This window comes from Cebidichthys violaceus, unplaced genomic scaffold (assembly GCF_023349555.1).
Source record: "Cebidichthys violaceus isolate CVI_PGR_0920_01 unplaced genomic scaffold, fCebVio1.0.p SCAF_7, whole genome shotgun sequence".
NCBI lineage: Eukaryota > Metazoa > Chordata > Actinopteri > Perciformes > Stichaeidae > Cebidichthys > Cebidichthys violaceus.
The window spans coordinates 13,999,236-14,010,972 of NW_027176927.1; the positions used below are offsets into that span (position 1 = coordinate 13,999,236).

Consider the following 11,737-nt stretch of genomic DNA (forward strand, 5'->3'; position numbering starts at 1 on the left):
TGTGGTGCTGAATGGGTAGCTCCCTCGAAGGTCACTTGCTTCACCCGCGTTGGTGACCGTTGTCACTCCTTATCTGCCAGTAGGTAACACAGAACGCGTCTGTCTGTTACATGAGTCTCTGATGTTATGCGGGTATGTGTGAATCGGGTGTGGGAGCCAGTGCAAGCTCAGCAGGGGCCGGAACCCTTTTGCAGTGAGTTGCGTGCACCCAAGTGGCACGTTCAGCTACTTTGACTGCTGTGTGAGTGACGAGTAGGATCTGGAACGGTCCCTGCCAGCGCTTGGCTTTCCAGCTTTTCCTCCTGAAGTCCTTGACCACCACGAAATCACCAGGCTGCAGCTTGTGCAGCGGTCCTGTTGCTGGTTGTGGAAGGGCTGCAGACACCTGTTTTCTTATGCTAGATAAAGCAGAGGAGAGTTGTGCACAATATGTTAATATTTCATGTTCGCATAGTGTGGTGGATGGAAGAGGAGCTCTCGGTGCTTCGGTGCCTACATGTGGTGGAGCACCAAACAAAATCTCAAAAGGACTCAGATTGCTGCGTGTTCGTTTTCTCATTCGCATATACATCAACACTAGAGGCAGGTCTTTTGTCCAAGGAAGACCTGTATCAGCGTAACATTTCGCTAACTTGGTCTTGAGTGTTCCATTTTCTCTTTCTACAGCGCCACCACTGGCTGGATGGTATGCACAGTGTGTTTTTAAGTCAATACCCACGTATGCACTTAATTCTGTTATGGCCTGATTTACAAAATGAGAACCATTGTCACTTGATATCTTAGTTGGAATACCCCATCGGAGAATGACTTCAGCAATCAGAGCTTTTGCTACTGTTGTAGCTGTTTGCTTGCTCGATGGAAAAACTTCAACCCACTTAGACCACATGTCTACCATCACGAGACAGTGTTTCTTACCCTCAGATGGAGATAATTCAACAAAATCCATCATAACGTGTTCAAACGGACGTGTTGGTGGTGGGTGTGCAGCTTGTCTGGTTACCCCTGTAGGTCTGCCTGTGTTGTGAGTTGCACAAGTTACACAGGATTGACAAAACTTTTGTGCATATGCTGTGAACCCCTTTGTAAACCAAGTCTCACTAAGTGCACTTAACATTCCCCCTTTTGACACATGGTCAAAACCATGTGTTAATTTTGCATAATGAGAAAAGAAATGTTTAGGCAAACAAGGTTTGCCATCAGGTCCAGACCACAGTCCATCAGTGAACTTGCAGCCAGCCGAGGCCCAAAGGCGCCTCTCATCTGGTGTGGAGAGTGACTGCATGGCTGAAAGAGAAGAAGGGACTGTAACTAATGAGTGGGTTTTGTCATCATCAGAAATGTGAAGAGGAAGCTGTGCAGCAGCTTTCGCAGCAGCATCTGCACGAGCATTTCCTTTTGAAACGTCATCAGTGTTAGATGTGTGTGCAGCACATTTACATACTGCAATCTCAGTTGGTAGCAAAATAGATTCCAACAGTTCTGCAATGAGTGTGTGATGTAGAACTGGTTTGCCATCTGATTTCAAAAATTGTCTGTGTTTCCACAGAGCACCAAAGTCATGAACTACACCAAATGCATAGCGAGAGTCAGTGTGAATGGTGACTGTTTTACCCTTAGCGAGTTTACAAGCCTCAGTGAGTGCGATGAGCTCGGCTGCCTGGGCTGAGAGGTGACATGGAAGAGGTCCCGAACAGAGCACAGCTGAGTCAGAAACAACAGCAAAACCAACAAGATTAGTACCAGTCTGTGGATCGCGAGAGGCAGATCCATCAACATACATTACCAGGTCACAGTTGGTCAGGGGAGTGTCCAGAAGGTCAGGTCGAGGAGTGCACTGAGCTTGGAGCTCAGCCAAACAGTTATGCTTCTCACCATCACCAGGAATAGGAAGTAATGATGCTGGGTTAAGATTAGTACAGCGTTTAACAGTTACGTTTGGCATGTCCAAGAGACACGTGTGATAACGCAAATATCACGCTGCAGAAAGATGTGATGACTTCTGTTCGAGAAGGATCAAAGACACAGAATGAGGGACTAAAAGGGTCAACGGCGCATAACCCACAATATCACGAGAGGCGGCTAGTGCTTTTTCAGCCGCGGCCACTGCATGGAGACACTGTGGCAGGCCTGCAGCGACAGGATCGAGTTTTGCGGAGAAATATGCTACCGGACGCAATTTATCACCATGAGATTGTAATAACACAGATGTCATACAACCTGAGCGTTCATCGACTGTTTGAGTGAACGGTTTGTGTGGGTCTGGTAACCCCAGTGTAGGCGGAGTTTGTAACGCGCATTTCATTTTGGTGAAGGCCTGAGAGGCTGGTTCTGTCCAAATGATTTTGTCATACGCAGTTAGGTTTTTGCCATGAATTAACTCAGACAGAGGTTGCTCCATTTGAGAGTAGTTAGGAATGAACGAACGACAATACGAACACATCCCTAAGAAAGACATCATTTGTTTCTTAGTTGTTGGTTTTGGAAGCGTCACTATTGATGCAATGCGCTTAGGAGATAGGGTTTTCCCCTCACTGGAAATGTCATGACCAAGAAAATGTACATTTTGAGATACAAACTGCAGTTTGGACAGGTTGGCTTTATGGCCTTCTGCTGCCAGATGTTTTAATAGTTTTAATGTATCTTTTTGACATTGTTGTTGTGTTGGTGCTGCAATGAGACAATCGTCTACATACTGCAGAAGAGCGGACCCTGGAGACAGGGTGAGGCCCTCTAAGCTTTCCCTGAGTGCTTCATTGTAGATGGTTGGAGATTCAGTGTAGCCTTGGCAAAGACGAGTGAAAGTGTAAGGCTTACCATTGAAGTTGAAGGCGAACCAGAACTGACTGTCTTTGTCCACTGGGACACTGAAAAAGGCATTGGAGAGGTCAATAACAGAAAACCATTTTGCTTTAAGAGGAACCTGTGCTAGAATGGTGTAAGGATTAGGAACATTAGGAGCTCTCGCGTGGACTGCTGCATTTACTGCTTTCAAGTCCTGCACGAATCTCCACTCTGTTGGTTTGCCTGCATCACGAATCTTTTTAACAGGAAAAATAGGTGTTCTCACCAGTGAGTCAGGACATGGAACAATCACTCCTGCATTAAGCAGTGACTCAAAAACTGGTTTAATACCGTCAATAGCCTCTTGGCGCAGAGGATAGTGGTGCTTGTGAGGGCGGAAATCAGAGCGCGGAGTGATGACGACAGGTTGACAGTTGTTGATGAGTCCCACGTCATATTTATGCAATGCCCAGAGTTTCTGTGGAACAGAGGTAAGGGCAGAAGAAATAGAGGAGACATCAGTTACAAATGTGTCAACATGTTCATCACTTGGCTGAGTTTCTTCCTCAAGGACATAAACAGAACGAAGTGCAGGTGCCAGCATAACACGGACACTTCTGTGAAACCCTGTAGATTGTGAACGTAGGACGTTGGGATCACAAGTTGGTTCCCAGTCCGTCAGTTGTTCACATTGCGCCACGAACGGACCCAAGTCTCTCCATTGATCGGTCCGTGCTTTGGACAGCGAGATGTGTGGGTAAGAATCTTTAACTCGAAACATTTTCTGCTGCATCGGAGAGAGAGAGACAGACACAGCAGATTTGTGAGTTGACCAAAACAAGGTAGAACAATGCAAATTGTCATTTAAATCTTCAAAGAATTCATCTGCATATTGATCATCTGGACCCGGTGTGACGTAAGAAGTGCAGTGAAGATGATCAGGATTCATGCGAACTGCATGTGGAGACACACGAGTGTCTACAGCACGTGCCATTGTCAGTGCTTGGATAGTGGATATTTTCCACTGGTAGACATAAAGTGAGCTGACGTGAGTGTATTGCATCATTTGTTGTACTACTCTTCGTCTAACTACTTTTAAGCCATCAAGTGTGGACATCAAACAGATGCCAAAGGAGCACATCAAGTCTCTCCCCATTAGATTTATTGGGCAGAAAGATGATAACAAAAATGAATGTTTCACTTTAATGTCAGGGTCAGGATCAGTCACGTCAGTGTGCACACTAGTCATGGGAACAGTAAATTTCTCAGTTACAGTTAAACCCGATGCACCTTTTGAATATACATATCTACCACTCATACTCTGATTTGGAAAATACTTTTGTTGTATTACCGAATGAGTAGCCCCAGAATCAACAAGAAATGATAATTTTTTACCATTTATTACAACCTCTGTGGTAGGCATTACTTTAAATGAGTCATCAGAGAATTTAGCATAAGTGTGCGTGTTGAGTGTTTGTGGCATGTTCTGTTGTTCAAGGTGAGCAATGATGTCAGTAAGAGCAGTCTGTTGCTCTTGTGTGAGAGTGTATGTTTGTGCGGTTAGTGCAGAAAGCTTTTCTTCATTGCAGGCGGCGGTGTGTGTGTGTGTGTGTGTGTGTGTGTGTGTGTGTGTGTGTGTGTGTGTGTGACTTCTCTTTTCATGAGGTTTCACAGGGCGGGTGGCTGTCTCCTCCTCACATGCACGTTCACCATCATTCCCATCGCGTCAATCAGACTGGGTGTGACCATCGGTCCGGTCTCTGTTCCTGGCACGATCACGTCCCCATTCGCTCCTCTGTGGGCTCCATTGTGGACAGTCTCTGTACCAGTGTCCTTGTTGTCCACAGTGGAAACAAACATTGTTTCCGGTGGGTGGGTCTCTTTGTGGTCCCCCTTGGTTCCAAGAAGATCGTCCTCTGGTCATCCCCCGCCCTCCTCCTCTGAAGCGTCCGCGTTGGCCAGACCAAGGCTGGAAACTGCCTTGGCCTCGCCTCTGCTGGTGTCCTTGTTCGAGGGACAACTGAGTGACTGCTTGGAGCATGGACAGTTGAACGTCCTCAGTCTTTTGTTTCTTCTTTTTCTTATCTTTATCTTGTTGTTCTTTGCAAGTCTTTTGAACATGTATCGCATGTTTCCTGACTTCGGTGAGTCTGGCGTCTTCCATGCCTATGACAGAGCGCTCTGTGTTAAATTTGATGTCAGGCAACAGTCCATTCACAAAAGCATTTTTAAAGTGGGTCTCCCAGAGACCTGGATTGTCGCCTCTTACTAGTGGCTCTTCAATGCCACTGTTACGATTGAACACTGTCAGCAGCCGTTGATAGTAATCATGTACACTTTCACCTGATGTTTGCTTGGTGTTGTTTATCTGTGACATGTCTACTCTGTCCGGAAAAGCGCGTTCAATGCCCACACACAGAGCAGTGAGATAGTCTCTGTACGGGCCGTTGTCGTCGTGTCCCCATGTGACGTTAACGAGTCTGTCGTCGTTGACAAGGAGTTCCTTGATGGTGGCATAGTGAGTGGGACCCATGTGATGCAGCAGGAGTCGTCTCATTTCATGACCTGTTGGGTGGAACTGTTGACAGAATATTGTGAATTCGGCAGAGAATGCCATACCTGAGTTGGGAACAGGTGGCAAGTGAGCCATGGCAGCACGGATGTCCGCATCCGTCCATGGTCTGTAGACAAGCTGTGGTGCCACAGCTCCTGGCACTTGAACCATGGGACCTTGAAAGGTTTTATTGTCACTGCCTATGTCTTCTTTACTGCGGAGGAGATATGGCGAACGACCGTTGTGTGACGAGGAAGGGAACGTTGGCGAGTCAGGGAGGAGAGAGGAGAGGAGTGATTGGGGGAGGAGGGCAAGAGAGGGAGGGGTGGATGGCCACCCTTCCATGGGTGAAGAGGAAGGTGTTATTTGGCCACCGTGAGCACCCTGGTCCCGTGCTGGTGTATGAGGTGGTGGCTGTACTGTCTCCACTGGCTGTTGTTGTTGTTGTTGTTGTTGTTGTTGCTGCTGCTGCTGCTGTGCAGGATCCGCTACTAGTGGTAGGTATGGTGGTGGTACTGGTGGTAGTGGTGGTGGTGGTAGTGGTGGTGGTAGTGGCGGGCATGTGTTGAGGAGAGGGCCGCCAGCTCCTGTTAGACTCGGATACAAAGAAGGAGAGAATGGGTTATGTGGACTGAGTGTGGTGTTCGGATCTTTTCCTTTCTCTGTCACATCTTTCTTTACACATGTCATCTGTTTCTGCAATTGTTTTCTTTCCCTACATTCACATTCCATTTCCCATTGAACCAAACATTTCTTGTTTTTCTGTATTTTTTCTAAATCTTTGACTTTTACCATTTTTTTTTTCTTCATCTCGCTCTCTTTTTCCTTTAATTTACCTCTTAGTTCAGCAATTTTTCTTTTACTGAAAGACCCATTTTCTGGAAAACCAAAATCCTTAGTCCACATGGATAACAATTCCACGGAACTTTCTCCATATTTTTGTTTCATAACGTCCACTATGGGTCCCGAGAGACCTTCGTCTTTACATTTATCCTGTTTTCCACCCATCTTTCAGGCGTGGTAAGTACTTATTATTCAGTAAATACAGTCGTTACTGTAAGTCTCAGATTTCTTTAATAGGAAAAATCCAAGTGAAAACCAATCAGTACAAAGTACCAATTATTGAGGTCAAGGGCGTGAAAAAGAAATATATTTTCATTCCTATCTTCCTCTAGGTCAAGGGCGTGAAAAATATAACACTTTTTTAGTAAAAAATATCACATTTTCATTCCTATCTTCCTTTTTTTCTTTCGGTCAAGGGCGTGAAAAAGAAATATATTTTCATTCCTGTCTTCCTTTAGGTCAAGGGCGTGAAAAATATAACACTTTTTTAGTAAAAAATATCACATTTTCATTCCTATCTTCCTTTTTTTCTTTCGGTCAAGGGCGTGAAAAAGAAATATCTTTTCATTCCTGTCTTCCTATGCAAAGATTCATAATGGCGTCATGAACAGAAACATGTTTTGTTAATTTGTAATAACCTTAATCAAATAAAACCCATAAATGTAGAACAAGACAAACTATCATCCAAGAAGACCAGAATATTAAACACCAAGGTTTAAATCTCTGTTGTATTATATTACGTAATTCTAGAGTGACATCTGATAGACGTACTCCTTCTAAAAATTAAATTTGGAAATTTGGAATTTCAACTTCTTACCCGATATGAAGAATTTATTTCTTTGTCTGGATTGTTGTAAAGTCAATCAGTCCTCCTTTTGGCCGCCGGTCCCCTCTCTCTTTGTCTGACGAGGTATAGGGCAGAATCTCTTTTGATGGATCCTGAAGTGCACATACCCGGACGTCCTCGGAGTCCTGATGGAGCTTCAAACGATCCCACTTCTGACACCAAGTTGTTTTGGAAAAACTTCTAATTATAAATCGGGAGAAGAGTTTTGTTCACAAATTCAAAGAAAATAATAAGTCTTCAAATGATTCAAAGTTGTCCCCTTCCATTTTATTTTGCTTGCAAGGGAAAGATGCACCACAGCCACCTCAGTCAGTGTCTGTGATGAAAAGTTCAACATCGTACAAGATGCCAAACCATTTTATGCACACATGAGTTCCCGCCCTGGAATAAATCATAGACAGGGAGTGGATGTTCTCGTACCCTGGCTATTGTTCTTATCTAAACACATGCCAGGTGCGTTAACTGGGAGTCAGTGATTGTTCTACGGTCCGTCTCAAACTTGCCATACAGACAAAGAAGACACTGTGTCTTCACTTTCTCTTTCTGAAGTGGGAGTGTGTGACCAGCCTTGAGAAACAAGACACTGTGTTCATTAAAACTGATTAACTACTTCTATAGGACTGCTGTGTTATGTCAGTATTTGTGTTCCTCACCTTACCTTTCGGTTTTACATCTTTTAAAACATTTCATGATATAAGAATATATTTTTTCCCATTACAAGGAAGACAACGTGGAAGAAAACTCTGGTTACTGACTGATTATTGACTAGTTTATAATAAGCATTTTATTATGTAATCTTTTGTGTTCTAAGTGGTAAATGTTGAATTAATATTGATAATTATAATTTCTTATGATGATGCAGTGAAGACAGAGATTAATGGTTGCACTGATTAAACATGGTTATATTATTAATTCCAACAGTTCCAGAATGTTCATGCCATTTTCAAATTCAATACAATTAAGTCATTATGGTTTTATGTTTTTATGTCTTATGTAAAACAGGACATGATAATGTTTAATAGATGTTTTTCTCCAAAAACATGTTGTAAAACTTAAAAAATACTCTCCCTGCTCTCTGAAACATTTATTAAGGATTAATCATACATGTATTAATGAGACAAAGGGTATTTAGACATTCTAAATAGATCTGTAGTTTAACATTTGGTATAGACACTTACTATGAGGAAAATTCTTGGTCTGGGTCAAAATTGACACAAACCATACTGTGAAGGCATTGAATATGAACAGTATGTAGGGTTAAGAGTATGAGATGTAATCTGTTAGTATTGCCATTATAGGGGCTTCACCTCTACCTTGATTAGTTGTTAAAGAACTAAAACGTATTTCATTTCAAAAGAATGAGTCATATTGAATATCAAATGTAATTCTAGCTACTCTAGGTTGCTGTGTTCTCCAGTACTTGTGTGTTGAATAGAGCAAATCTGAAAGTGGTTGAGACCACTCTGGCTAATGTTGAGGATACCACAAGAAGGAGAGAGTCAGTGTGTCTGGAAAACTGATTAGTTTATTCAGACATCTACAAAGAATTTTTATTAATAAAACAGTCCCACATCAAACTGGAACAAATTCCCACACAAGAAATTGCTAAAAACGTAACAATCCTGTAGAATATTTCTTCTGCAATGCATAGGACATATGGTATATTTAAGGCTCAAGGTTATGTTCACGCTTTCCTATGAGTCTGATTACGTAGCAGGTGTGTTCAAACATTGACTGCTGTATACCATGGCTCCTTTACTACTGCTTGGAGTCCATTCTGTGGTGGAGTCACAGTACAAGGCAGTTAGCGATCATAGAGCTCCTTCATCTCCTTAAGAACCCTGATGCTCTCGCTGTATCTTAACTGGTTCTTGTTAGAGCACTCCTTCCATCTAGGAAAAAAAGACCAATGTGCGTCAGCTCAACTTGTTCCAAACTTTTGGATGTTTCAGTATTCTTTCAAAAATCTAACTTGCAAACACGTTCACATAAATTGTACATCACGACCGGACTTCATAACAGCAACAATTCAAGCATGTTACAAGTGACACAAGAACACCCATGGGTAAAACTCTGACCTCAAGGTGGCTTGTCTACGGTACAAAAGTCAATGAAAATGTGAGTAATTATTTACAATAAAAGAACATACTTTTGCCTTATCTTTTTCCAACGTTCCATGTGGTCACATATGAGAGAACCTGATACAGGAAGGGAATCAGTCAACTGTGGAAAGAGAAACAGTTAAGATTTAGTTATTTATAACTATATTTCAATTATAATTCATTAGTCAACTTTTAAATATTTAATTTTATGTTATGTGTTTCATTTAATATCCCTATGCAAGTAAAACTCCATGAATAATTCTCTTGCATATAATATACAGAACCTTGTTAACAGTGGGTTTGTCAGTCTGTGGGATCCTGAGATTGATGGGTTCACCAGAAGTGCTGATTGGACAGGACGTTGGAGGAGGCAGTCTGTACACATTCTGGCCTTTACCATTGATCATGTCAGTAGGCTGGCAAAAGAAAGACAATTTGAGTAAGAAATTAAGTTGAACAGCCACTTTGTCAAAATTATTTCTGGCCTTATGATGCCCAAAGACCATGGCATAACGGCATCTGTAGGGCTAAGAAATTCTGAATACTTTTGTACTTTAAGTACTCTGTTAAATACTTTCTCGAAAAGTTAATTCCAAAGACATTAGTATTTGTATATTGCTTTGCCACAAGAGAGCGCCCTAATACTGGTCAGATAGAGGCAGAGAAGCGCCAGTGGCTTTAAGAGCCCAATTTAACTGTTAGCACAGACATCAATACTAGGCTTTGTCATACACACATACTTACTTTTAATCAAACAAATATATTAAAGCATATACAGATGTGTAAAAGAGACAATGTGCTTAATTTTGAATAATTCAGTTGATGAAATTTCATAATAATGTTTACCATAATACTTTTGGCCACAATAATTCCATACTTTGTAAAGCTAGATACTTCAAAATAAACACCATTCTAAAGAAAAAAAAAACATTTAACGTTATACTTGGTGTACTTAATGGTGATGTTTGCATAGAGAAGTGATGACATAACTGTATGGCCTCACCTCTTCCTCCACCATAATGTGTGGGGGGCTTGGGGACGCAGGCGGCACTCGAACAGAAGGATTGTTTCTCATCCAGGCACGGCAGATAGGATACAGTGGTGTGCTGGTGTTGAACTGAGCAAGATCCACACTGCGATCAAACAACTTAATAATGTAAGCATCTAACAAGTGGAAAGAGACAAAAAAAGGGGAAGACAAAGAAAGGGTAAGAAATTGTACAATGAACTTAAAGGCAAAGTGACCACACTGAAAGCAAAAAGGATGTTTACTGCAGTGGAATTTCTTCCTGAATTGTGCATTCAGTTTACTTTGTTTGTGTTGATTGCTCTCTGGTATGCTCTCATCCATCTCTTTACGCTTCTTCCTCCGGTGCTGTGGAAATCGAGCTGACGGCCTGGAAAAATAAAAACAGACCTTCCAAATCAAAAACATTCCAACTTTTTAAATTTATTATGGTGTGCAGACATACACAGTTCAGTTGAAAAATAGACACTTGCCTTTTTCCAGCAGATGATGGTGACAAATCCCTAGAGAAAGCAAGTGAAACATGACATCTATAAACAAGCTTCAACACTTTATATTCAATGTTGTGGAAATATATCAGATATTCATACATTTCACAGCACCAGCTGCAGTATATCATACATTCTAAACCATTTGACAAAAACATGTTAGATCCAAATCGTTGATCCATACTTGTTTAAGGAGTCAGCTGATATTTTTCCAGTATCACCCTCATTTTGCTCCCTGTTGAAAAACACAACGATATTAGTCTAATAGGAAAGTAATCAAAATGACTAGAAGAGTGTCAAAACTTTTAAGTTTTACCAACCTTTCACTTTCACTCCTCTCCACCAGTCCCTTTAACACTGCATCCAGTCTGTTGCGTGCACCAGGCCCCTCTGAATCTGCAAGTAATGAGAAAAGTAGTACAGGAATGAACGTTACTCACAACAAAGACTTCATCTTGAATGCACACTTTATTACTAAATGTGAGTCGCTACTAACCAAATACAATGCTTGTTTAGTAAATCTAATTAACCTTGGGGTGGTGTAGTAATGTTAACGTTACTCACCTGGCCTTTCAGTCTTTATCTTGACGTGGTGCATTATCTCCACCTTTCTATAACTTCTAGGTAACGTTAGCGTTAATTGGGGAAAATGGCGACTTATATAACCACAAGTTCACTCTCGGACACCGATATGCAGTTGATGTTACTTGACAATACTAACTTGCAGGACGTTTGCTTGCCAACGTTAGCGAACTTAGCTAACTAGCTGCTGTTAGATTTAGGCCGTTAAGTTAGCCACCTTTTGCGTTAGCAGTGACCATTGGAGAATGTTAAAGCTAACGTTAGTTTACAAGCCTGTTACCTATTACAGCGATAAGCTGACTAAATGTAACCCACGGCCAATTCAATACAAGAAATACATGGAAATAAACTGCAAACTGGACGTTTTATTGTTTATCGGACCGTAGCCACTTGCTATCTTAAATTACCGTTGCTAACTTAGCATGTTGTTTGATCTGATCAACGCATACTGCAGACTTTCCTCTTCCGCGCGCTGTCGGTTTCCTATGAGCTGATTGGCGCTTTTGCTGCGAG

The 11,737-nt window shown here is 41.9% G+C and overlaps 1 protein-coding gene across 1 annotated transcript; it reads right to left on the reverse strand.

Annotated features, from left to right (window-relative positions):
- Positions 1-8,532: 8,532 nt before the first annotated feature.
- lin37 (lin-37 DREAM MuvB core complex component) lies at positions 8,533-11,686 on the reverse strand. Its single transcript, XM_068736554.1, has 9 exons — positions 11,207-11,686; positions 10,963-11,038; positions 10,827-10,877; positions 10,628-10,657; positions 10,439-10,524; positions 10,131-10,291; positions 9,412-9,543; positions 9,175-9,248; positions 8,533-8,917 (listed from the first exon to the last, which is right to left on the reverse strand). Exons 1-9 carry the CDS (start codon positions 11,238-11,240, stop codon positions 8,830-8,832), a joined length of 732 nt encoding a protein of 243 aa, XP_068592655.1. The 5' UTR covers positions 11,241-11,686; the 3' UTR covers positions 8,533-8,829.
- Between the last annotated feature and the right edge of the window lie 51 nt (positions 11,687-11,737).